This window comes from Triturus cristatus, chromosome 4_2, assembly GCF_964204655.1.
Source record: "Triturus cristatus chromosome 4_2, aTriCri1.1, whole genome shotgun sequence".
Lineage (NCBI taxonomy): Eukaryota > Metazoa > Chordata > Amphibia > Caudata > Salamandridae > Triturus > Triturus cristatus.
In genome coordinates, this window is record NC_140586.1 from 768,077,809 (window position 1) to 768,105,757 (window position 27,949).

General features: G+C 44.3%; 3 protein-coding genes across 4 annotated transcripts in view; 2 read left to right on the forward strand and 1 right to left on the reverse strand.

Annotated features, from left to right (window-relative positions):
- LOC146835008 (metalloprotease TIKI2-like) overlaps positions 1–27,949 on the forward strand; it is a 606,712-nt gene that overhangs the window by 291,222 nt on the left and 287,541 nt on the right. The window lies entirely within an intron of this gene.
- Positions 22,298–24,452, forward strand: LOC146835009 (uncharacterized). 2 transcript variants are annotated; one of them, XM_085602671.1, is made up of 2 exons: positions 22,298–23,043; positions 23,160–24,452. In XM_085602671.1, the coding sequence occupies exons 1-2, from the start codon at positions 22,393–22,395 to the stop codon at positions 23,808–23,810; spliced, it is 1,302 nt and encodes a 433-aa protein (XP_085458797.1). In that variant the 5' UTR covers positions 22,298–22,392; the 3' UTR covers positions 23,811–24,452. The 2 variants fall into 2 exon arrangements, with proteins under 2 accessions (XP_085458797.1, XP_085458798.1); XM_085602672.1 differs by having other exon boundaries at positions 23,871–24,452.
- On the reverse strand, positions 25,746–27,900 carry LOC146835010 (uncharacterized). The gene is made up of 2 exons (XM_085602673.1): positions 27,155–27,900; positions 25,746–26,327 (listed from the first exon to the last, which is right to left on the reverse strand). The coding sequence occupies exons 1-2, from the start codon at positions 27,803–27,805 to the stop codon at positions 25,863–25,865; spliced, it is 1,116 nt and encodes a 371-aa protein (XP_085458799.1). The 5' UTR covers positions 27,806–27,900; the 3' UTR covers positions 25,746–25,862.

Sequence of the window (27,949 nt, forward strand, 5' to 3'; positions counted from 1 at the left end):
GATTGATGGTCTCATCATATGGCTTAGGGTACTCTCTGCGTTCTATGTGAGCCTCATTGTGTCCTTCCCCTGTTGTCTTCCCTTCTGTAGTCTTCACCACTCACCCTGCATCTGCTTTCAGCCTCAGGGTATGGGCCCCACAGTAATGGAGCTGGGGATACAGGCCTCACCGCTTGTCCTCCGGTTTTCCTTCCTCTGTCTTCCTCTATCGTTGCCTAGTCTCTCGGCAGTGCAGGGAAGACCACTGCTGTTTATCTGCCTCTTCTCTGGTGGCTTCTGGGAGTGGTTCAGGTATAAAGGCCCTCATCGCTCTTCTTCCAGATCTGCCTCTGTTCCCATCATGAAATGCAGTAGTCTGGGCCTGCCTGTACCTTTCTCTGGTGTCCTTATTCCTGTGCCTCTCTAGTCCACATCTCCTACAGCATAGGTGTAATCTCATGTGTCTGTGTAGTTTCATTGCCAGTTTAGTGCAGCCCCAGACCTCTACAAATGCGTTGCATGGGGTCCGTCTTGCAGAGCGCTGTGAACGAGCAGCCATCTTGCATTGGCCAAACTCTGCCCTGAGTAAGGCTTTCTGTGCGCAACCTATTGATTGCATGTCACACAGGCAAGAAGGCATTTTTTACTGATGAATTATTGAAGCACTTTAAATTGCCACATTCTATGATGGTCATTTTATGTCAAACAAGGAGAGTTACTTCATACTAAAATCAGTGAATCAGAGACGCATCACCAGAAAAGATAACTAATTCAAGTTAATAATCTAACAGGCATTAGTGCCACAGGAGTGACATGTGAAAATAGTGAACATAGAGCTACAGAAGTCTATATTTACTAATTGAAAACATTTAAAGTGGTGCATACTGAGATAAAACAGGACGACGCGATTCAAAGTGCAAAGGTAGCTTAGCAAATGTGCACAAAGTAATTATACTGTTTACACTGCTGAAAAACCTGCTCTGCTCACTGAATATTTCTGTAACTTGGTTCTTTCAACTGTATTCTGGGGGGTAGGACTATTTCTAGATGTCTAAAGATCTAGAAATAAATACAATTTGTGAGTCTGTGCCTCTGGGCTTGCATTTACACATGGCCGTATGCAAAAATGCAAAATCTCATAAAATATCGGTATTGCTGTACAAATACATGCAATATTTACATTTTGTGGAAAACATTTGCAAATATTTTATCACTAAGTTGCACCCACAGGTGAAGATGTCCGAATGTTCTCAAAGTCACAGAGTTGCACATTTACAAACTGTTGGTAATTTATTTTCATAAGCCTACTTCTAGTGTACTGTAAAGGCAATTCACATAATGACATCACAGTTTTTTATCCTGCATCACAACGCGCATAATGGAGCGTATTTATGCATGACAGGGTGTGGGCAAGCTGCTCCACTAGGCCTGTCTACGGGCATAGGTTCTGTGGTAACGCTCTGAAGTATTAGAAATGAAGAACATTATTGGACTGAGTAAGTGGCCTTGGACTAAATGTGAGTAGCAAATATCTTGTTCCCTTGGAGCTCATGGTCAGTCTGGTGATGCTGGATTTACTGTCCTCGCTGTTAGAATAGGCAGATGCTGTACAATTCCTATGAACATATTCATAATTTTCTTATACTGTAATATAGCACAGCTTTTATAAACTAGGTGGCAATGTGTTTTTGCATTTTAAACTGAAATAGAGACAAAAAAGGGTTTTGCCTCAATAGATTCAATCAAGAGTTCAAAACATATTTTTCGAGAAGAGTTTTGTGAAGAAGATACAAGATGGTTCATATTAACAAAGTGGTAAGGCAGGAGAAAACTAGGGCGGGGTTGAGAAGGGGTTGGACGAAACTGTCCAATTTCGCACTCTGGTATTTTCCTGGTACTCTGCTAGTTATGGGGCAACTTTCAAAGCAGGATGGTCTGCTATGACCCAACCATGCGCTCGTGGGGTCCCATTATAGTAGTGATTGGAATATTTTACCCACGGCTGATCTCGGCTTCCAGTCTGGCCTTCCAGAGGGTTGATATAAAACACAGATGGAGTATAAACAAAGGAGATGAGAGACTGAGAAAGGAATAGAGTCGTAAAGACGTGTCAGATGGAGGGGACTTGCAGAGAGTTTAGAGAAGGGTAGTCCAAGTACAGTGGTTTGCACTTTCGGCTTTCAAGGTCACACCAAAGTCAATGAAGTGGGTGGTATCTAGGCAAGAGTGGACCAGGATTTAAGGGAGAAAAATAAACACTGCTTACTTCATGCAGGAAAAGTTGGATGTGGTGGTGTTCACTGCAGGCAGAGAAGTGTGGGGGAGGTTTCTGCACAGTTGCACCTGCAGACAAGTCCTTTAACTGGACGAGTAAATGTCTAGGTGGGATGATAACAGAACAGTTCGGGAAGGAATGTTTCTTCAAAAGAGGAGGTCTTGTGGAAAGAAATGTTCAACCTAGAGTAAAGGGAGGAAGGGGGAAGAAGGGTAATAACACTGTGACTGGGCTGAGGAGAGTTTGTAGGGGGAGAAAAACTCTGCCTTGATGTGGTGTTGTGGGAGAAGAAAACAATGCGAGGAGAGGCAATAAGTATAACTGGAGGGGTTTCTTCTTTGGTGATTCGAATGTATGAGCAGCAGTTTACACATAGATCTCTAAAGTGTACCCTCAACTCAGTTTACAGGGCTTTGCCTTTGATGTGCTGGGGTTGTTTTCAGGAGGAAAACAAGCACTTCTAGTGGACAAGTAAGAGATAAACAATTTGCAAGTTATGTGAAAGGGGTTCTTGAGGTTAAAACACTCAATGTCAGTTTGAGAGATGGGGATAAAGTGCATGAGAAGTGAAGCTGGGGTTACATTTTATACATACTTCAGAGGGGTTTGTGGGTGCCAATGCTTTGTCTATGCTGGGAAAGGGACAGGGAAAGGCAGTATAACTGAGGGGTCCTATTTATATTTGAGCCTCTTTCATCTCAAGCAAATTGCAACCACCTTTTTATATCTGCCTTGACCGTGCAAATGTGTGTTAGACTATTGTTTCCAATTCTTTAAATCATACTTAGAGAGGGCTTCGGATCCACCCTGGGGCGTATTTCTCTCGCACCTCATGCTAGTGGCTATACGGAGTATCATTCCAACTCCTATGGGGTGCTTTCTTTACAATGCATGAGGGACTCTTTTACTTCTCAAAAGTACAATAAATCATCACACATTAAATCATTTATGCTATACATGTATTGCCCTTTTCAGTGCGGCGTGCTTTATAAAGGTTTTAATCAAGCCTCAGAATGCAAATCTAGACCTATTGGCTTTGCCAGTGCTTCTTCTCATTTGGGTGCTTACAGAGCTTGCTGCAATTTTCACACACTTGGAAGCTGTTCCTTTTCCATGCACTCAGCAGCCTCAGGTCATGTGGTGCAGGGCCACGTCCTGCACTAAAAGTTATTGGGGCAGCCGCCAGCAAAGAATTTATGGAGTGTTCCAAAGAATGACAACATGTGCCAGTTTGGTGCCTTGAATGCACATATTTACTCCAAATCTATGTTAATCAAGCAGGGGCCATTGAGCGGGAATGGCTTTTTCATCGCCTGATGATTTTGAAGGGACATTTTGTGCCTCATTAAAACGCACCTAAAACGGATGCCGTGCCAGACATAGTTACTGATTTCCTAGAAGCAGAAGTGCTTGCAACTGTGGTCACTGAGTCTTTTTACTCAAATTATATTTAAATATAACACCATGGTCTTATTATTATCATATTAAGAAGAACAGTAAGTTAAAAGAGAGCTAGACATCAAAAGTGGGTAAGCTTTTATCGTGTAGGAAGAATAAGAAACAATTTAGGGGTCTGAAGGAAATTCACGAAAGAAATGATCTTCACTACCCACATTGATCGCACAGTGTTTGAGTTTAGAACCACAGTGAATGAAGTAGGTGTATACATACTGAAGGCTTATGTAAAAAGAATTAGGGAGGACATGTTGCAACCCTTTGCTTATTCCTTGTTTACAGCGACATGGGTAACCTCGGCTGTTACTGCTTTTACAAATACGGGCCTCTTACACCCTCCTCAATTTCACTCACTAATGAGGTTTTGATTTGTACACCTCAGCACTTGTTACACATAGGGGACACTTTTACTGTTTGCACCGCGCCGCACCTATAAAGAGGTACTCCGGGCGCAAACAGGAAAAGTGCACCCTATTACAGAGAATGCACTGCCCTGAGGAAGCGCATTTAGGTGAAATATTGAGTGACTGCTTCAAAGCCGCTGATTGTTTCAAAGTGCAGGTGGCAACCTGACTGTAATTTGAGGAGGGATTAGAGATCCCTTTGCAGGCGAGTGCAGTGAGTGACTGCCCCGCCTCCAGGGGGATGACTAAGGGGTCAATGGGACCCCTTTCACCTACCCTCTAGAGGGCTGCCTTCATGGAGCGCATGGATAGTGCACCACCTTTCTCCTGACAGCTTCTTTGCCTTTGCGCCTGTGTCCATTATACGGCGCGGGAGCACAGGCAAAGGGATTCCCTCATTTGCATGGGGTCACGAAGCCAAGCAAATGAGAAAACAACCTCTTGAGATAGTGCACCAGTGCTATCCGGGGCTGAACTGGCCGTAGCGGGCACCGGGCATTTCCCCGGTGGGCCTCCAGAGTTGGTGCTGGTTTTGGGTGCCTGGGGGGCCGTTTTTGTTATCCTCGACTCGAAACTCTCCTTGACCAAACAAGTCAACGCAGTTTCCTCCACCTGTTTCAACACCCTCCGCATGCTCCGCAAGATCTACAGATGGATTCCGACCAACACAAGGAAAACAGTCACCCAGGCCCTAGTCAGCAGCAGACTCAAATACGGAAACGCCCTCTCGCCTGAGCCCCGTCCAAGCTCATCAGCAGACTACAGAGAATCCAGAATGCCTCCGCACGCCTGATCCTCGACGTCCTGCGCTGCGACCACATCACCCCCCACCTGAGGAACCTGCACTGGCTCCCCGTCGACAAAAGAATCTCCTTCAAACTCCTGGTCCACGCACACAAAGCACTACACAAAACCGGCCCTGCCTATCTCAACAGTCGACTTTCCTTCTACGTACCCAACAGGAACCTCTGCTCTGCTGACCATGCCCTGGCCACGGTCCCACTCATCCGGAGAACCACTTCCGGAGGCAGGTCCTTCTCCCATCGCGCCGCTAAGACCTGGAACACCCTCCCCCTTGACCTGTGACAAACCGAAGACCTGCTGTCTTTCAGGAGACAACTCAAGACCTGGCTCTTCGACCAGTAACAGCACCTCCCCCCCCCCGCCCCCCCACCCAGCGCCTTGAAACCCTACCGGGTATGTAGTGCGCTCCACAAATTATGTGATTGATTGATTGATTGAACTGTGCTGCACACCTGTCTCCAAGCATACTCAAGGAATCTCATGTGACGAAACCCTAAGCTCCTACTGCAGTTGTGCATAATTAAATAAAGCATAGAATTAAACAGGGGGAATGGAGCCAACTGTGCAAATACACATTTCTTTTTTTTCTCTGTGGGGAAATCATTTTTATCCTGCAGAAAGCCTTTCCTATGCCCCCCCCCCACACCAAATCTGGGCCTTTTCCATTCTCCTTCCCATCCTAGAAGGGATGTTACTGCAGAACCTGGCTGGAGAAACTTTACAACCATTGCCAGGATGGTAAAGCAGTCGCGTCAGAGTTTGTTTGGAGAGTTTGATTGGGTATTGTCAACTGAGTCAGCATGATGTTATCAGAGTTTGGTAGGTCTGGTTTCACAGCACTGACATCTTCCACAGCTTTTGCCACTATGCTTGTAACAAATACATGTATGTAATTATTGCAGACACTACCGTGCCTGACTCTATCACCTTAAACCCTACCCTAAACCATTCAACTCCTTCCAGCTTGAGCCTACCAGCCCCTTTCCACCTTCTGAGACCCACAAGACAACAAAGACATCCCTTCCTGCTGAATCAGCAAATCGTTACCATTATAGCCCATTCTTCATGCTCTGAACTTATCAATCGTTCACACTGTCCTTTTTTTCTTGCTAAACCTACCAGTTTGTCGTTCAATCCCTGACCTCTCAATGATGGTCATAGCACCCCTGGTACTGAATGGGTCACCAGAGCCTACTTTCCTACCTCGCCCTGAAGTGCCATGACTTGGCCTGTCCACTGAGTAATCAAAACAAAGCCACCTATAACCCTCCTCGTTGATTTTTAAGCTAATAACATCTGAATCTATGAACATCTACCCTAGATAATTAGTCATTTTTTCCCCACCCTTAAACCTGAGTCATTGTACAGCAACAATTCTGGTATAACAGAAAACGTTTTAAGCGTTTCAGCACCCCTATGAACAAAGGCCTCACAGATCATGGGCATATGTACAAGCTGATCTCCAGAAAATTGACAACACAAGTCAAGAAGATTGGCAAAAGAGTTAGTGTGAGAGCAACAAAGAACACCTGCGTAAAAGGATTTACAAGGGTTTTACTATGGACAAGGCATCTATTCCAGCTCACCAGCTTACCAACACCATAGCAGAATGACGGCTGCCACTGGGACGTGCCCTTTAATCCAACCGTATGGCATTCAGTTTAATGGCTGTCACCATCTGAACATCGATTGCCTGTAAAACGTAAGATTGAGAGCTTTTGAAAATGTGTAACAAATCCTTGAGAAATAAATCTTTCCAGGAGAGCTTCCATGTCTGGACATGCTAACTATTCATTGTGATGTTATCTGTGTCAGATTTGGTCCCAGGCTTTGGATGTGTATATGTAGTTCAGTTGCTAAAGCTTAAGCTTTTGCTTTTGGCCAGAGCTACTTTTACAGCAATGTCAGTCCCTCATTTGTACCTGGGCATGCCTTAACCTGCTCCTGTAAAAAAAAATGTTACAAAATCTTCCTTAACAATCTTTTTTACAAATATAATCCAGATTGAACCACTTTATGAACCACTGTATGAAACAAAAGAAAAATACTAAAGTGTGCCTTGAAGACCAGTGTGGGCACCCCATTTTAATAAAAAAAGTATGACAATGCCGGCTCCAGGAGCAGCGAGCTGGTAGGCCGCGGGGCCCCGAGGCTCCCCCACATAGCTCCCAAAAAGAAAAGTCGTCTGAAGTGCCCTGATTGGGCACAGGGGCACCCTGTAATTTAAAAAAAATGCTGACTCCTGTACAGCTCCATAGGGACACTTGCAGGGGGCCGGCGGGGCTGTGAAGGCACCGGGGCATCCCCCAAATCCACCTATACATACAAAACACACATTTGAATCCTGGCAAGACCAACCCAGCCTTTCATCCTTTGAACTTCAACAAACTTAATCAAATTAAAATGTGTAAGGTTAGCAGCAATCATGTTTAGTGTTTAGGAATAAGAAGAATGGTGAGACTATATGAAACACTATATAAAAAGGCTGTTAATAACAGCACTATTAATATTGCTAATAATAATAACGATAACAATGATGATGAGAATAATAGTACTTATCACAATATTAATAATAATTATAATAATTATTGTTGGAATTGTTATTAATATTAATATCTTTAGGAAAAAACGTGTTTGGATGGGTAAAAGACAGGCATTCAAGGTGTGAAGAACTCCAGAGAGCAGGGCCCGTTGTTCTATGAGCCACAGTGCAGTGGCACCAAGGACATGATGTGATTTCACCCCTTTACAATGAAGGACAACTTTACCTGCCTTTGATATAGCAAAGCTTCACAGGAAGTACCGCCTAGAACTGTTTGGATTTTTATGGGGGCAAGGCATAATAAGACTTTGGTAATGTGAAACGGAAAGTATTGGTGATCCAAAGACTTGAAAATGCTCCAATATACTTAGGACTTTTCCTAGTAAAAATGCAAGTCCATATACTTGGTAGGCACAACAACTCACCTAGGACAAAAAGACGGAGAGCTGTTCTAAGAAGATGAAGAGCTGATGTCACTAGCACTACTGACCTCACGCAACTTCAGAATTTGCACTGCAGCGCTTCCATAGCTGGATGCCTCATTTTCACAGAGTCTGAGCCAATTGGCTTTGGGGCTTAGCTAGACGTTGACTATTTAGAGGCTTAGAACTCACCCCTGTGGGACACTTCATGTCATCATATATAAAGATGACTGATGAAAAAGTCTACAGCTTTCTTGATCTCGATCTGTAAAAAAAAAGATTCAATCCAGAGCAAGGCACCGTCTTTCATATTAATCTCACTTAATGGAGATTGGAGGATATAGTGAGAGATGATGATCAAAAGTTGTCAAGAGATTCAAGAGGACCAGTGCAGCTGCCCCACTGAATCCAAAAAGAGCCAGAGATTGTCCAAGGCGGCAGCGAGGATGCAAATGCATCATCTATTTAGATCAAAACCTGGCTTAGGTGGGGTCAAGAATGGACGGAGGTTTCGTTTTAACCCTTATGCTTGTATTTATTAGCCCGATTCATTTTTTGTTCTTTATTCCAGCAAATTCTATTGTAATGACATGATCTTAATGTTGTGAACTATATACTGACACCTTTGTTTCTATCAATAAAATTCATGTTTTTTTAACTAAAAAAACAATGGACGGAGGCTCCAAGACAAATGGCATATTGACAGCTTATTCAGTAATGTAAGAGACTGGTGGGAGTATCAACGCATACCTAAAGTTGTCATTTACCAATGGATCGATGCTAGTCTAGGAAAGGAGAAACAATTGGCATCTTCCAGCATTTAGAAGCTGACAAATTAGTAATTTCTGTATGACAAGGGACAATGATATCAGTGACAGGTTTTTACAATATCATGGAGCAGGGACCCAAACCAAGTGGTCGCTATGGATAATATCTGCATGTGAGTAAATGTATCCATTAGAAAGGAAAGACATGATAAGAGCACAGTGTTAGAGAAGAGCGAAAGCTTCACTAGAACATTATTCCAGCCAGTTAAAGATTCAAACAAGGAAGCACAGATCACTTTAATATTGAAAAAAACCCAGAGACACTCAAACAGACTTAACAAAACAGGTTTGAGAAGCTAGTAAAGTTTGGTTTGGATAGCTCTTTGAATAGTTCAAATGTTTATTTGGTGGATTGGGGGAAGAAAGCATGTGGTTAAAGAAAAAGATCACTATTTAAAAATACCCATGGATAGATATTATATGTTTCGGCATAAGTTCTTGAAATAGAGCTAAAGGGTGTTCTAGAGCAGCATTTGACCTCCATGGATAATGTAGCTTGGCATGGTGTCAAAGGGGCAATGTGGGCATAAGCTTTAGGCCCAGCCACCTATGCATAATGTAGTAGAGTCTCTCCCACTTTGATAACTTTCTTTCTTTACTGATGTCAATGTTCCTAAATGTCTGAATTGTATTGGTTACTTTTTTTTTTACAAACAAAGTCTTTTTCTGTCTGTTGGTATGGAAACGTTCCTTGCATGATGACAGACATGTAACCCTGCCCTAGGTGTCCCAGCTGCAAAGATGCCTTTGTCCCTGGTGCTGATTTGTTTGTTGTCATGGGCAAACACGGATAATGTGTGTGCACCATGACATGGGCCTGTCTTATCGACTGTGGGCTCATTGGACCAGGAGGGGCGCCTGAAGCCCTGATCTCATAGAGGTGAAAGGCTACTGCTTTTACCAGAAGTTAAGTAGCACAAGCGTGGTACTGGCAGCAAAGTCATGATCAGTGGAAGTGAACAGGACTTTTAACCTTTGTCACTGAAATGTGAGGCCTACAGGGTCACTCATGTAAAGTTGTAATGCTGCGTGCTTAACTCACCCTTGTAGCATGTTGCCTTGTGCAGCATGTGTGTGTTGTGTGCATGTGTGGGGTGTATGTGTACTGTGAATGGTACAATATATGAAAGATTCTGGGTTCCATTTTGGGAGACCCCGGGTTGACTGGAGGAGCATGAGGAGGTAGAGGAATCACCCAAGACAGATTTGTGTATTTCTGTATTCATGTGAGGTGGATGGGACACACACTGGAGAAAGAAGAGCCAGGCTCTTCAGTACACTTCAAAGATTGCTCTTGGATTTAGAGAGGAGTCATTGAAAACAGGCCGGGGCACATCCAAGGAAGGAGATGAGGCTGATAAGAGAATCATAAAGAGTAGGGCCGGGGCCCCGGGTTAACGTTTTGATGCACATATCATTGTGGCTGCCATCCAGGTGGGACTATCTAGTCACTCCCATGCCCTGTGTTGTTGGTCTATCACATTTGGAGTCGCTCCTGCTGTGACAGACAGCTGTCTGGAGGAAGGAGTGGGTAATATAAAAGGAAGAAGACCTCCAATACAACTTTAAAGACTCAGACCCTAAATCACATTTGATGCCTTGACTATAAGAAGGGGTGCTAGAGACCCCCAAGATTGTCAACTATCAAGCAACCAGTCCAACCAGAGGAGTCGAAGCTCTGCTAGATTTCTGCCTGTGATCAGGACTGGTGCCTAAGGCCACCCAGGTACATCCACGACCACCCGCCCCTGGAGCCTGGAGCATCAGTGCTTGGCTGTTTGCCCAGACCAGTGTATCCCATGAGGAAGAGATCGCTGGAGGGAGTGAGATCCAGTGGGGGCTCCTGGAGAGTGGAGCCCTCTAACAAGGTATGGTGACGCGGCTACTGTACTGATCGGGTCACCGCCTGTGCGCATGTTCCAGTCGGTGACCCCGTATGCTAAGAGAGGTGCCATGAAAATGACTGCTGTGCCGATGATGCTGTAGTCCATGTGCAGAGGAATGTCAGGTAGGGCCATTGGCAAGGCCAAGGACCGTGGCCTAGTTCAAACCATCATCGTGAGGAGAAAACGCAGTGATGACCCGTGTGGGCCTGAGACCCAACTGGGGATCAGAACTGGAGCAACCTACCTCCTACCATGGACACCCAGCCATTTCTTTGGCCGACCTGCAATACCACTAACAGAACCACAGCACTAGATCATTAACAGCCATTCGCTGAAGCCGCCACGTGGATTGGCTAGAGGCTGATATTGGCGATAGCATATAAGGCAGGTAGGAGAGTTTTTCACTCCTGTTTGAACCTCGTTCTGCAAATAGCGCTATGCGCTGGAAAGCTTGCAACTGAATTTTAAAATACCCCGTTTTGTCTTTTGTTTTCAAGTTAAATTTGCGCCCATTATACCTCGGTTTTAATGTAAGATTAGATATTTCAGCCGCCCTACCTGTGTCCTTGAACCCGGATCGCACTGCTGCACTTTAAATTGGTGATATTCACCGCCATTCGGGCGGCCCGGTCCCCGCGCTTTGTTTTCCTGGGACGCCATCTTGGGTGGGTCACAAGCGCTCCTCAGCCATTCGCTGAAGCCGCCACGTGGATTGGCTAGAGCCCTACATAACTAGCAGGGTATGGCGCGCAGCGTGTACGCGCAGCGCGGACGCCTTAGTGACGCCGGAGTCACGCCAGAGTCCAGCCCGTCTGCGCCCATCCGCGCTGAGGAAGCGCTGGATGGCTGGACTCTGGACCCCGCCGATTCCCCTCTACCCCGCTATAGCTATTCACTCCGGCAAATGCTAGGCCTGAAACCTCGAGGATTGGGATGTTTGTACTCTTACGAGCCTGATGAACTTCTTCTTCCCCTACGTTGTGGCTGCCATCTCACGCGTAGGCCTCCCAACTTTGTCCATTACCACCCTTCTGCTGTCCAACCAGCCACCACCAGCTCTAGTACAGTGAGAGTAGAAGGTATCCTTATTAACGCCCGCTCCCTTGTCAAAAATAAGATCATGTTTAAGGAGATGGTATCAGATAGAATGCCTACCCTAGTATTTGTCACGGAAACATGGGCCAAAGATTCATCTGGTCCTGATCTAATTGAAGCGGTCCCGGAAGGGAACTGCCTGGTCAGACTCGACAGACAGGGTCGAGTGGGAGGGGGCATAGCGATCCTCCATAAAGCCCACCTTCAATGTCATACTGTACCTATATCTGATTTCCCGGATTGCTTTCAAGCTCTTTATTTTACTATAAAGGAAGCGCAATGTCCCGTTCTTAATGGAATTCTAATATATCGACCTCCAGGCTCGAGGGCCGATTTCGCGCACAACCTTTTTCAGTCCTTGGAACCCTATTTTGGTCAAGAAAATCTTTCCATTTTGGGTGATTTTAATTTTCATTTAGAACGGCTTGACCTACCTGATACATCAAGCCTTATTGAGACCCTGGCGTCCTGTGGACTCACGCAGCGAGTTAGCAGGGCCACCCATCGCGCAGGCCACACATTAGATGGCATTTTTTCTAATGATCTTCGTCTGACCATCAAAGACCCGGTGTATCTTTCCTGGTCGGATCATCTTGCGGTTCCTTTTTGCTTGGAATACCATAGGGTGAGTGTTTGTAAAACAGGGAATCACGTAATGGAAACTGCTAGAAACTTTAGAAACATTAGCAGTGACTCCTTTGCGCCCTGGGCTGCTAGCCTTTCCAACTTAGGTTCGGGTAGTGTACAGTCCGCAGTTGGCCATTTCGAACAGGTTACCAGGGAGGCCCTGAATGAATTGGCCCCAGTACAGACCCGCCGCCGAGCCAGAAAGAGACCATCTGCCCCTTGGTTCTCTGACTCCCTTAGACTCCTCCGTCAAGAAGTGAGGAGGAAGGAGAGGCTCTGGCTTGCTAGCTGGGACCTTAAGAACAAGGAAGCTCACAAACTCCTTGTCAGGAAATATAAGACGGCGATCATGCAGGCCAAACAAGACTACTTTGTAGCTCTAACATCCTCGCTCTCTTCGCCGAAGGAGCTCTTCAAAATCGTTGACTCTTTAGTCAACCTGCAAACTCCTGATCCTGTCACTCCATCCCAAGACCTATGTGATAAGATTGCCTCTTTTTTCCATACTAAAATACACGATATCCATCTGGGTCTTGAGGAACAAAGAGCGTCTATCAATGTGCCCACCGCTTGGGCTGAGATGAATATGACCTCTACTGACATCTCCCCACTGTGCACCCTGGATTCCTTTCCCCCCGCTGGCCTTGCATGATCTGGAGATCTTGCTTGATAAGACCAAGTCCGGCTCGCCCCTGGATACTTGCCCTTTGAGAATCATCAAGCAGTGTAGGGAGACCCTTCTACCTCCGCTGCTAGAAATAATGAATCTTGCCATCAGAGATGGCATCTTCCCTCTGGAGTGGAAGAAGGCAGCGGTGAAACCTCTGTTAAAGAAGGCCTCTCTCGATCCGGAAGTCTTAAAAAATTTCCGTCCAATTTCGCTGCTCCCGGCCCCAGCGAAGATGCTTGAGGCACATCTTAACAAGCATCTCGCTGTCTTTGTGGAGAGTTCGGGCTGCCTGGACCCCTCCCAACATGGATTCAGGAGGGAACACAGTACCGAGTCAGCCCTTACCATCGTGCTTGACAAAATCCGCACGACAGTCGATGGGGGCCAGACCGCCCTCCTGGTCCTACTTGATCTAACTGCGGCCTTCGATACCCTCTCCCTCTCAGTTCTTACATCACGCCTGAGGGATGTGGGGGTGAAGGACGCAGCTCTAGATCTATTGACTTCTTTCCTCGTTGGGGGGGAACAAAGAGTCAAGCTGGGGGAGTTCCTATCTCCATCCCGTCCTGTGCTATGTGGGGTCCCCCAAGGGTCGGCGCTTAGCCCGACCCTATTTAACATCTACGTAACCCCTCTAGCCAGACTAATAAGAACGTTCGGGATGGAGGTAGTCTCTTATGCAGATGACACCCAAATACTCGTCTCTCTCTCCCATTCAGATGCGCAAACCGCCTCCAAGTTTAGATCTTGTATGGAGGCGGTTGGTCATTGGATGATTCAGAACTCCCTTAAACTGAATGGGGAGAAGACTGAGGTGATGGTGTTTGGAGGGAAAGAAAATATCTGGTCAGCCAATTGGTGGCCTGACTCGTTGGGAATGTGTCCTTCCCCCACTACATCTGCTAAGAATCTCGGGGTGCTGATAGACCCTGCCCTTGATATGAACAAACAGGTGAGTAGGACCATCTCCACCTGCTGGGGTCTGATCCACACTCTTCGAAGGATTAGGAAATACCTTTCCTTGCAGGCCAGAAAGCAAATTGCTGTCGCACTTATTGGTTCACGTTTGGACTACTGTAATGCGCTGTATGCGGGGCTAAACAGGAGCCTCCTGCAACGCTTACAGGTAGTTCAAAATGCCACAGCCAGATTTGTTCTGGATATCCCCAGACGCTCTTCGGCCATGGAGGCTAGGAAAACGCTGCACTGGTTACCGGTAGAACTCCGAATACGGTTTAAAATCCTATGTATGACATATAGAGCCTTTGCCAAAAATAGCGATTCAGGAGTCGGATCTATCATTTCCCATTACACTCCTGGAAGGAACTTGCGTTCCGCCGGGAAATTGCTTCTTATAGCTCCCCGTATACGAAGAGCTAAATGGGGTGGCAGGGCCTTTTCCACTCTGGCCCCCAAATGGTGGAATGATCTTCCTCTTGACCTCAGATCCTTGCCCTCCCTGCAGAAGTTCCGTAGTGCTCTTAAAACTTGCCTCTTTCGGCAGGCCTATATGTAAGGATGTTTGCTTCAATTATTGATCGTATTCTTAGGCGCCTTGATACCTTCGGGTTATTGTTTTGCGCGATATAAATTTTTATCAAATCAAATCAACATACATCCAGCAAATGCATACAACATGCCTGCACTGCACAGAGGACATAAAGAATTAAATGTGACATTCAAATAAATGAGTGATCGCACTTTTCAGTTGTAAATTATTTCCATGTGCTTTTCAATCAAAACACTTTTTGGAAAGAAGGAAGATATAGCAACAATAGTTCAGCAGCTGCGCTATCCAGCCCAACCTTAAAATTGAGCCTTAATCTGAATCTACTGGCAGCTTTGACGGGCAGTGTAAAATGCCAACAATGTGTCCGGAAGACCCTAAAATCCTAAATGTTACAATTTCCTGCATTCTCAATAAAAGTAATGCTCTTTTGAAATATTTCGCACTTTTATGTATTGGCATTGTGTGGGGATTCATTAAGTAGATTCCATGTTGTTTTATTTGATTGGCCTCTTAGACTGGACCAGGTGAGAGAAACTCCATCTTTTCTCCTGCTATATTTCCAGAAACTCCAAATCCGAGTCGAAATCTAGGTGTAGGTCACCTTTCATTTAAAACGTAATGTACGTTTGCGAGTGTACAGGGTTAATCTAACAAAAGCCCCGGTCTCGACTGGTAGCAGCCTGTCAAAAACACGGCGCCAAGTGCCATGACCTTGGTGCATTTATTTAATTAGGCCTCTGTGCAAATTCGGGCGGAGGTCAAAGGAGCTTCCTGAACAGATTAGTGGAGTCTTTTGACAGGTCACTGGTGGCAGCCTGGAGGGGGGAAAAGAGGTGGGACTTTCTTTTAGGTTGACTTAATGATCAGCATTCAAGGGGACTTTGTAACCCGAGTAGTTTCTCTTTTCTATTAAACTTAGTTATCACTCAAACCGCTCTATCATATTTACTGTCTTTGACTTACAGCAGATCATCAATGTCCCTTAGGTAATAATCAAGCGAGAAAAAGTCTAGAGTCAAGAGAAAGTGGAATAAATCATTGCCCCTGCTCGGTCAACCTCTGGCTTTGTAAACTATCAGCGGCCCTTCCACACCAGGGCCATTAAACATGGAGCTGCAATAATGCATCAACCACTTAACACTAAGGGGCAATTATAGAGGCACTCACTCACTGAGGGGCCACCATAGGCTTCAGAGCACATTATAGAGCTCTGTGTCACAGTAAGGATGCACATCATGAGACCAACTTTAGCAGATAAACAGAGGTAACTCTCTCAAACATAATCAATTACCACGTTTTTGTGGTTTAATGTAATCGACCATTTAAAGTATAGAGAAACTGCACAGTCTAACTCTTCCTGAAAGCAATGCAGACTCTCAGATTACCAGAATTCTGACATATTCTGGGCATGAATCTCTCTTTGCTATGCTCACTGCCTGCACTAAGTTGGGAGAACAGACCTGGACTGGCTCAGCTCATTCTTGCGGGAGACTTTTCAGGACCGGACTGGCTGTAGCAGGCACCAGGCGTTTTCCCAGTGGGACGGAAGGGTTGGGGTGGTTTTGGACCAGTGGAGGACATTTTTGCAGCAGTGCTGCAATATCGCCCCTGTACCAAAATCAGCTGCAGTGTTTTCCACGCGCACCCTGCCCCCCCTGACAAAGCCCCCCAACCATTCCCCCCGCTACCGATCCGACTGTGTTGCCAGGGACGGCTTTCCTTCCCAGTCCGGCCCCGTACTAACACTCTCTGGTCTCATTTGCCATTTCAAAATGTTTCTCCAAGAATTTAGACGATGGTAAAACACATAGGATCCACCAGAGGGTACGTTATATGGAGTAAACACAGAAGCAGCAAAGACAACCACTGAAAGTGCTGTGAGAATACCATGATATAACAAACATTTACAATGCAATTGGTCTTGCATTTACGTGAGTTTGAGCTATTGGCATTGTAAATGGTAATGCCTTTGATTTATGTTTTAAAAACCAAAACATAAATAAAAGGCATTGTCATTTACAATGCCAATAGCTCAAACTCGCGTAAATGTGAGACCTATTGCATAGCAAATGCTTGTTTTGCTTGCTCTTCAGGCCTGAGGGGGCTCCCTGCCCTGGAGAGCCAGCCTGCCGGGGATGCCTCATCCACACTCCCAAATCTACCATCGTGGGCCTTACCATCTGAACCTTGACGCTCATCTGACTTGTGGCAATAAGACTTTTTTGTACAAACTTTATAGACGATCAATGACGCACCTTGCTTCCGATGTTAACTTCATACACAATTTCATGCGAATTTCAACATGGCACCTGCTATGAACTTCTCCAAAATCTATTCAGCGCGTGGTTGAGCTTTCCAATTCTGCAATGTGCAACTTCCTTTCAAGGCAGACATTGCATTTCCAGGCACTTCGGAAGGAAGCAACTGCCTGATATATACACATTGATTTCAATAAGGTGCAGATCTCCTGGTTCGCGTAAATGATGGGAAACACATTCAAAATCACCCGAGAAAACAAACACAAGAAAAGCAGATGCTGTCAAAACAAACAAGTACAAATAAAGCATAACTTTACCGACTCAAAAGCGGTACTCCGTTGTTTGTATACACTTCTTTGTTATGATGGGAGCCCAGCACTGTAAAATGTGTCTAAAAAAGACTGGTGCAAACCTCACTTGTGCTAGATAGTTCTGACAGCACTTCCTTGTATGCCGTTTTTAGCGCTGTCTTAGCCTACCAGGACAGCGGGCTGTGAAGGCTGTTTTCAGGCCGTGCTCGGCTGTCCATTCCAGCTTTGAAATCAGCTGACAGCCAGGCACAAGCCGCCCCCATCCCGGCCAAGGGATTCTTAATTCATGTACTTGTGTGCCTAGAGCTGTGCAGCGGGTGGTGCCTCCATCCTGTTCATAGAAACAGCGACGTCAGGCTGTGAAGAATCCATAAATAACTTCCCTTCTTCTTACAAAGTTGCTGCCTCGTTTATTGACACCCATCAGGACTGCAGCAGAAGCTCTAGGCTAGAAGGGATTGCAGCAGACAGGTTTGCACTGAGTACCTGCTTAATGTGAGATGTAGCTGCTGTATTTGCCTGAGCAGCTTCATGGTGCACATGGCATGCAGTGTTGGGAGTGTGCATATCGCCGGCCCAGAATACATGAAAAACAAAGCTCGCACCTTTTGGGGTGTTAAAACCAGTGCTTTAAACGGGCCGGCATGGCAGAGAATATAATCTGAGCCCTTGCTACAAAAAAGAATTTCCACAGGTCATACCGTTTGAAGTCCCTCATTACCCTCTTCCGTGGTAGTATAAACAATAAACATTGCTAATGATAAAAAAAAATCACTCATTTTACTTTCCCTTGGGCAGAAAAGACTAGTTTGCCTCCTTTAAGAACCCGGAGTACAGACAACCACTGAGAACGCGCAGCGACACCCAAGGGAAGCAGAACATTCGACAGGATGAAACCAAATCGCGGGTGGAACTACAGGGTTTAGCATGCCATTTCCGGGGGAAAATAAAGCACACTTCTTCACGTTTGCAAACGTACTAGCGCTACTGAATGATTATTTTTTGGTTTTAAATGAGCTTTGTAGCTATTCTATTGTATGTTTAAGCATTTACACATATTTACATAAACAACCTTCGCCAACTTAGATGATGGTTCAACAAGGCGCTCCTGAAACGTCAGCCGCGATTAAAGTATGTTCATGGACTCCTCGCTAGCAGTTAAAGTTTCTCCCAAGCATATAACAAGACTTAAAGGTATTGTTTATTTTTACACATAAAAATGGGCGGCGTGCTTAAACATAAAGTGCAGCGCCTGTGTTGTAAATATAGAAGAGGGTGCCATGCTAAAAGAAAGCGTGGCGCCCGTGCACAGTAATTAAGCAAGTAACAAAGTGATCTTTCGTGATGTTATGCAACACTTCTGAGGGATTAATTTTGTATTGTTGTGGGCAAGCAGAGAGTTGTACGATAAAATGTGAAGCCCTTCTCTTTGTGCTCGTCTTTAAAGTACTGGTAGATCCCCTTTGAGCCAGGCTCTGTAAATTTAGGTGTGTCTGTAGGATTAGGCAGCCTAACTTTAGCATGCTTTTGTATGGCAGCAGCCCATGTCGTCTCAAGATGGAGACTGCAGTGCAGTAAGCCAGCAAGCAAGTGTTAGGCAGAGATAAGCCTCCTAACGTCTTGCTGTGTTTCACCCTAGCAGAGCCCTCCTTCATCCGCCTGGCTCCTCTGCTCTTCTGCAACATTGGCATAGGCTGCAGCCTGCTTGCTAAACGAAAGAGAGGGGGAGCCAGAGCTGAGACACGGGATGCAGGAGAAGAGCCTAGAAACATGTATACTTTAGCGTTTCTGAAAAGCGCAAACTATGTTTTATTTAAAAAAACAAAAAAAGACGGTCCCTATCACCGTGTACAAAGACACAAAAAAAAGACGGATAGAAGGGAAGAGTCTAGAAACATATACTGTAGCGTTTCTGAAAAGCGCAAACTATGTTTTATTTAAAAAACAAAAAAAGACAGTCCCTAGCATCACGTACAAAGACACGAAAAAAATAAACCATAAACAAAGCGGCCAGAAAGCGAACCCATTAACTGTAACTCAGCATGCTGGGCTGCCAAAAATGTAAAACAAAGTTCCCCTGAAGCACACATCAAACAGAAAAGCGAATGAAAACAGTACTTAGGCGTTGCTGCTTCCGGACTAAACGGAAGTCAGTATCGAATCAACAGCAAGTTAAAACCCAGATAACAAAAGGTGTGCCGACGTTAAACAAATGGCAAGCAAGGACATATTAGCCGCCAATAGGCGGGGTTTCACTCAACATTTAGATTACTTTAGGTCTCGGAGAGACAGCGCATGCGCTGCCTAGGCGAGACCTAAAAAGGGTACCTCGGACACAATGTAGTTAGGAGTGCTTTGTGGTCTCACCAAGGGCATGAAGCACTATGTAAATGGTACAATAAAATAACAATACCTTATGACTTTCTTCTTGGCAGATATGTTGTCTAAAAACTGCAATAGGTAGTTTGCAACGTAGCATGTCTCCTCCCTCTCTGAACCAGAAGCAGATTCACAAAGCACTGCCACACACTTGTGTGCACTGCAGATGATTTATTGATCCTAGACAACATCTTGTATATCCAAATCGGTCTTGAATTGTGAGAGGTTCTTGGTAATGCTACAACATTTTTTGCATAGAACTTCTGGCCAAGGCTGTCAGTTCACTAAAATCACAGAGGTGGTTGAGAAAGGCTAGTCTTATCATCAAGTAAGTAGTGCAAGTGAGCAAAACATGTGTGAGGGAGAGAGAGAGGGTTGTAGTAAATAGGAGTGGTACTTTGGATATTTTTTTGAAAACCTGCTCTAATGGTGCAGCAGTAGGCATATCTTTCTGACAAAGGGGATACACTGAGGAGCATATGTTGTACGCTAGTACATGGTCAGGGTATAGTTTTTCTTTGAAATTCTGTGCCGGATGTAAATCTCAAAAGATTACCACTAGATATCTGCCTCAGAATATTTCTAGGGACACCAAGCCGCATATACTGTCTGTGATTATGTAGCCATGTTTGAAAGGTGTGCTTGGTGGGGACTGCTCATATCTCTGCTCTTTGTAATACAGAACATCACTCAGAGATCTTTAATTAAAATTAGGGCTCCCGGGTCTATGGTATTTATGTTTTTGACATTTCCATCTGTATTTATCCATATTTATTTTTTGCTGATGCTATCTGTATTTATCCATATTTTTGGGGGGGTTTTGTGAATAAATGAAGTTGAAACTAGTATATTTCCACATTTATTTAACTGATAAATGTGCATTCATGCTTGAATGCCTGATGGGTTCCAATGATGGGAACACCCACAGATGATATTTATCTATAAAAATCAATAAAAACGGAAAAAGGGAGCCTTAATTAAAATGAATTAGAGTTCCTTAGAATCTAATGTTTATAGCACTTAGAATCATTTATTGCCCAAATGTGCTCAAAGCTTTCTTTACAATTATAGTACACTCACATAGGGTTGAAATCTCAATACCAGAGAAACTCAAAATTCTGCTCTTGGAAATGGAGACTCATCCTGATTTCTATTCATAATACTTAGAATACATCAGATGCAGCGGCACTGAGCTCTAATCCCATCCAGACAACATCAGAGCTCAGCTGTTCATAGTGCACAGAGTCAGTACCAGCTCTTCTCCTAATGATACCTAGGCTCACATTACAAGAGAGTCTTTAATGGTGATTTGGGTGTGAATGACAGGTGTTATTATTGCTCTTTATAATGATTCTCAATGTATTAACCTCAGAAGAATGAACGATTCAGTAGGCCCCGTCAAGATTCAAATTCATGAATTTCAGGTTTCAAGGAGAGGTCAGCAGTGAGCAGGTAACTCATTGCTCCATTCTGAGTCTGGATCAATGGCCTTTTTATACTACAAATAATTTGTGAGGCTGTAAATGTTATTCACCTTCTCAATGTTTAAAATAGTGATTCTGGTATTAATTTTTACCTTTCTTTGCTTTTTTATTAATGCATATTTTATTCGTGAACAAAATGTTTTTCTGTTTCGGGACTGTTTTTGTGTAAGCTATTCAATGTTTTTGTACCTTTGAACACAAAATTTAATAAAGAATTTTGATTAAAAAGAAAATGTTAACTCAAAGTATTGTTAGTCCCAGGTGCGTCACACAGATGTAAATAACGCTTCAATAGCTAACACTATTTAATTCGTTGTAGCCATCCCGTTCGGGTTTTAAGAGGCCTGTGCGCCTCATTTTTTTTAAAATATCTGTAAATTTTAGAAGGGAAGTCAGAAATTGCTTTTGACGGGCGTGCCTGCTGAGGCCCCCTTCACTGCCTTCTCGTTTCACCTCTCCGGGACCCTGACAAGTTTATAACTAAAGTTCAAATTCTAAAAATGCACGTCCTTTTTCAGCCAGACAAGTGTAAATAGAGATCTGACGGATAAGGGAACAGGTAGTAGCTGTAAGAGGTCGTTCTCTGAACCTTGCATAGTTCTGGCTGACCTTTGGCTGTCTTGGGAACTACAGCTAATGAAGCAAGGAGGAAACAATTCAAATGCATCACTACCGTCCATTCTTCTGACATCACCCCAGACCATCTGATGGGGTGGGGAGGAACGGGGGTGGGGGGGGGTGAGGAGAGGAAGGGGGTGTAGCACCTGCCACATCATTAGTTCCAGTCCTGGTGAAGTGCTGTGAAACCTGACCCTCCGTGCACTACAAATATTTGGGGATAGCTGTGCGTCGTGCAAACAAGTGGAACAAGGTGGACTGGTTGACGTCAGCAGTCCGTAACCCTCACCTGAGTTGGAGGTGTATTCCATTCAAATCCCGAATCAAGAGATAAAGGTGAAATCCACTACAGTGTGCATAGCATAGTAGTATAGGTTGTATACTACTCATCACCATGTATTTCCGCTAATTGGATGTGACAGGTGGCCACGCCCCTTTGACCACGCCCCTTTGGTCCGTGTGTCTATATTGGACGCGTTCCAAGTCTGCTTTTAATCGGGGTTTTAATCGGTCCTTATAACGTATTGATAAGATTATAGCATTTTATTGTTTTATAGGTCGTTATTTTGTGAATCAAGGCTTATAAAATGATACGGCGATGAAATAAAAAAAAAAAAAAAAAAAAAAAAAAAGCGTATAAAACGATAAGTTAGGATTTGTGAATCAAGGCTTATAAAATGATACGGCGATGAAATAAAAAAAAAAAAAATAAAAAAAAAAAGCGTATAAAACGATAAGTTAGGATTTGTGAATCAAGGCTTATAAAATGATACGGCGATGAAATCATAAAGCGTATAAAACGATAAGTTAGGAATTGTGAATCAAGGCTTATAAAATGATACTGCGATGAAATCAAAAACGTATGAATCGACCACGCATGCAGGAGGGTTGCTAAGAAGTGGGGGTAGTGTGAAATACGAGTCTACAAACATACCGCGGGGCGTGTCTAGTATGTTCACAGAGGATATAAGCCAGCATTCCGAGGACCGTGTGTTAAGAAACCCCCGCTTTTTGCCGACAAAGAAAAGCTCGAGCTTTAAGACAACTTTGAGAATGTCTTGCTCTAGCGTGGAAGCGGGACCCCTTGGAGAAACTATAACAGCGATGCTGAAGGAAGCGGCAAATGCTGCAGACGACGCTGCAGAACTCGACGATAGTGATAAGGAAAATTGCGCGCCAACAACGCCTGCGGGTACTACGTCGGAGATGTCGTCGGCGATGCTGAATAAAAAGCCCGAGACAGACGTCGAGGCATCGGCTATGCCGAATATAAAGCCCGAGACCGGAGCCTGCGAAGAGGCGGTTGGTGGCGTTGCTAAAATGGCGAGCAATACCTCCGATGCTACAGACGGCGGTGGAAGAGCGGAACCAAGTGAAGATGACGAGGGTATTGACCTGCAAGAGCCTGAACCCGAGGACTCCAGCGACTGTACAGAGATGGATTCCGGAGAAGAATCTGTAAACGAAACAGAAAAGTGCGAAGTTGGAAAACGAAAAGTAAGTACGAACCGCAATTTTTCGGCAAATCCTCTGGGGTGTTTAAGAGTGTGATGATGAGGCGTGTAGTTGTGAGGAAGGCTGAGGTCGAAAAACCCCTTTTTTCTTTTTATCAGCAAAAGAGAGGAGGAGGAGCCCCAGGCGACAAAACCGCTAGCACGACTATGGAAGTCACACAGCCATCGCTACGTTTTTCATGTCTCTGCTGCTCAAGACAGAAAAAACTTGCCGTAACGCATAAAAACTGCAGCTGTAAGCGCTTAGACGCAATTGTACAATTTTGTCGTGGTGAAAGTTGGAGCACGGATCGATATCGCGGACTTTTGACAGCGATAGCCGCGATCATAAAATTGTGCTTAAAGGCGGGGTGGTACGACGAATGCGAAGGTTGTAAAATTGACGACCCGAGTCAGTTGCATCACGACTGTCTCACGACGGGTGATGAATATGAAGACAGTTTGATACGGAAACTATGTTACAAGCTGGACCCCTATAAGATTATGGCGACGTTGGGGGCGGTCTATGGCTTGAAAGAAATGTCAGTACCCGAAGATTGTAGTAAGATGATTGCGAATGTTTTAAAGTATATTAAGAGAGTACAGTCCCCATCAGAGCATGTGAAAAGTATGTATGAAGCGGGTGATGAAGACATACGCTTGATAATGAAACAGCATTTGAGAAGGAAGAATTACCGTAGATATTTTAAGATCAAGTATCTTTACAGGAGTTTAAAACCGAGGAACATGACATTTCTTAATGTAGAGTAAATGAAAACATGATGATCTTCGCGATTGCTACTATTATGTATGTGTGTTTTTCCGTTGCAGGAAAGTGTGTTTCGACACATGGTTGAGATCGGCGTGCGACCGAGCGTTAGATGCCTGGAAGACGCTTTTTATTTTCTGATCAGAGCAAAGATGGCGTACCCCAAACCAGTGTTTCGCCCGACCGCGCTATGTCGTAACAAGCGATGTGAAATCATCGAAGAGCTTGAAAAAGAACTGGGTCAGAAACCTAGAGGCTTTTACGACGTTGAAAAGAGCAAAATCTTCTTGGGCGCTGACGACGTGCTCGAAGATTGCATCGACAATTATATCAGGCGGACATTTTGCACCCTAGGAACTACTCTGAATAAGAAACAGTTTTTCAATTTCATGAATACAATATCTGATTTGTTTTGTCGAGCCTTCTTGAAGGGGCGTGGGGAGGATGTAAGAAGACTGGTACCGTTCATAGCTAGCAAAATCCAAATATTGATTCTACGTCACGAGTTTTTGAGAGCATTGTGTTAAATATCTATGTTTTTATCGTTATTATCGTTTATAGCGCTGTACATTCCTATATTACCAGTTTAAATCATACACTGTTTAATTCGTGTGTTATTAAATAATCTACTATTGTAAAATAAACCGGCTTCTAGTTCTGATTATTTGATAAAGAAAAATAATAAAACAAAAGTGAATTAATAGAATAGGGGGGCGGGAGTAGGGGTTGCGGTATTTTAGTTCAAGAAGCGCTACGATGCAGAAGCTTTTCAAAAGAGTTTATTACAACCCCTCGAAAGTTGGTAGTTTTGGCGGTGTAGAAGCCTTGTACAAGGAGAGCAAAATCCACAACGACGGTGTTAAAAGAACACAGGTACGCGACTGGTTATCGGGCGAAGATGCCTACACGCTACATAAGGGGTCGAGAAAGCGCTTTCAAAGACGGCGTGTGATAGTCAGCGGCTTAAATCATCAATGGCAAGCGGACCTTCTAGACGTCCGTGAACATGCCGCGGTTAATGATGGTGTAAAATTTATATTAACGGTGATAGACATACTGTCAAAGTATGCATTCGCCGTTGGCCTGAAGGAAAAATCGGGGAGCTCGGTCACAAAAGCCTTTGATTACATTTTCAGCAGCGGGAGAATTCCTAAAAAGTTACAAACAGATAGAGGAAAAGAGTTTGAAAACAAGACGCTAAAAGCTCTGCTGAACAAGTATGGTGTAAAACATTTTGTTACAAACAACGAAGTGAAGGCGGCGATTGTAGAAAGATTCAACAGAACTCTCAAGGCACGAATTTGGCGGTATTTTACAGCGTACAACACATTTCGTTGTTTGTAACAAAATGTTTTACACCATACTTGTTCAGCAGAGCTTTTAGCGTCTTGTTTTCAAACTCTTTTCCTCTATCTGTTTGTAACTTTTTAGGAATTCTCCCGCTGCTGAAAATGTAATCAAAGGCTTTTGTGACCGAGCTCCCCGATTTTTCCTTCAGGCCAACGGCGAATGCATACTTTGACAGTATGTCTATCACCGTTAATATAAATTTTACACCATCATTAACCGCGGCATGTTCACGGACGTCTAGAAGGTCCGCTTGCCATTGATGATTTAAGCCGCTGACTATCACACGCCGTCTTTGAAAGCGCTTTCTCGACCCCTTATGTAGCGTGTAGGCATCTTCGCCCGATAACCAGTCGCGTACCTGTGTTCTTTTAACACCGTCGTTGTGGATTTTGCTCTCCTTGTACAAGGCTTCTACACCGCCAAAACTACCAACTTTCGAGGGGTTGTAATAAACTCTTTTGAAAAGCTTCTGCATCGTAGCGCTTCTTGAACTAAAATACCGCAACCCCTACTCCCGCCCCCCTATTCTATTAATTCACTTTTGTTTTATTATTTTTCTTTATCAAATAATCAGAACTAGAAGCCGGTTTATTTTACAATAGTAGATTATTTAATAACACACGAATTAAACAGTGTATGATTTAAACTGGTAATATAGGAATGTACAGCGCTATAAACGATAATAACGATAAAAACATAGATATTTAACACAATGCTCTCAAAAACTCGTGACGTAGAATCAATATTTGGATTTTGCTAGCTATGAACGGTACCAGTCTTCTTACATCCTCCCCACGCCCCTTCAAGAAGGCTCGACAAAACAAATCAGATATTGTATTCATGAAATTGAAAAACTGTTTCTTATTCAGAGTAGTTCCTAGGGTGCAAAATGTCCGCCTGATATAATTGTCGATGCAATCTTCGAGCACGTCGTCAGCGCCCAAGAAGATTTTGCTCTTTTCAACGTCGTAAAAGCCTCTAGGTTTCTGACCCAGTTCTTTTTCAAGCTCTTCGATGATTTCACATCGCTTGTTACGACATAGCGCGGTCGGGCGAAACACTGGTTTGGGGTACGCCATCTTTGCTCTGATCAGAAAATAAAAAGCGTCTTCCAGGCATCTAACGCTCGGTCGCACGCCGATCTCAACCATGTGTCGAAACACACTTTCCTGCAACGGAAAAACACACATACATAATAGTAGCAATCGCGAAGATCATCATGTTTTCATTTACTCTACATTAAGAAATGTCATGTTCCTCGGTTTTAAACTCCTGTAAAGATACTTGATCTTAAAATATCTACGGTAATTCTTCCTTCTCAAATGCTGTTTCATTATCAAGCGTATGTCTTCATCACCCGCTTCATACATACTTTTCACATGCTCTGATGGGGACTGTACTCTCTTAATATACTTTAAAACATTCGCAATCATCTTACTACAATCTTCGGGTACTGACATTTCTTTCAAGCCATAGACCGCCCCCAACGTCGCCATAATCTTATAGGGGTCCAGCTTGTAACATAGTTTCCGTATCAAACTGTCTTCATATTCATCACCCGTCGTGAGACAGTCGTGATGCAACTGACTCGGGTCGTCAATTTTACAACCTTCGCATTCGTCGTACCACCCCGCCTTTAAGCACAATTTTATGATCGCGGCTATCGCTGTCAAAAGTCCGCGATATCGATCCGTGCTCCAACTTTCACCACGACAAAATTGTACAATTGCGTCTAAGCGCTTACAGCTGCAGTTTTTATGTGTTACGGCAAGTTTTTTCTGTCTTGAGCAGCAGAGACATGAAAAACGTAGCGATGGCTGTGTGACTTCCATAGTCGTGCTAGCGGTTTTGTCGCCTGGGGCTCCTCCTCCTCTCTTTTGCTGATAAAAAGAAAAAAGGGGTTTTTCGACCTCAGCCTTCCTCACAACTACACGCCTCATCATCACACTCTTAAACACCCCAGAGGATTTGCCGAAAAATTGCGGTTCGTACTTACTTTTCGTTTTCCAACTTCGCACTTTTCTGTTTCGTTTACAGATTCTTCTCCGGAATCCATCTCTGTACAGTCGCTGGAGTCCTCGGGTTCAGGCTCTTGCAGGTCAATACCCTCGTCATCTTCACTTGGTTCCGCTCTTCCACCGCCGTCTGTAGCATCGGAGGTATTGCTCGCCATTTTAGCAACGCCACCAACCGCCTCTTCGCAGGCTCCGGTCTCGGGCTTTATATTCGGCATAGCCGATGCCTCGACGTCTGTCTCGGGCTTTTTATTCAGCATCGCCGACGACATCTCCGACGTAGTACCCGCAGGCGTTGTTGGCGCGCAATTTTCCTTATCACTATCGTCGAGTTCTGCAGCGTCGTCTGCAGCATTTGCCGCTTCCTTCAGCATCGCTGTTATAGTTTCTCCAAGGGGTCCCGCTTCCACGCTAGAGCAAGACATTCTCAAAGTTGTCTTAAAGCTCGAGCTTTTCTTTGTCGGCAAAAAGCGGGGGTTTCTTAACACACGGTCCTCGGAATGCTGGCTTATATCCTCTGTGAACATACTAGACACGCCCCGCGGTATGTTTGTAGACTCGTATTTCACACTACCCCCACTTCTTAGCAACCCTCCTGCATGCGTGGTCGATTCATACGTTTTTGATTTCATCGCAGTATCATTTTATAAGCCTTGATTCACAATTCCTAACTTATCGTTTTATACGCTTTATGATTTCATCGCCGTATCATTTTATAAGCCTTGATTCACAAATCCTAACTTATCGTTTTATACGCTTTTTTTTTTTATTTTTTT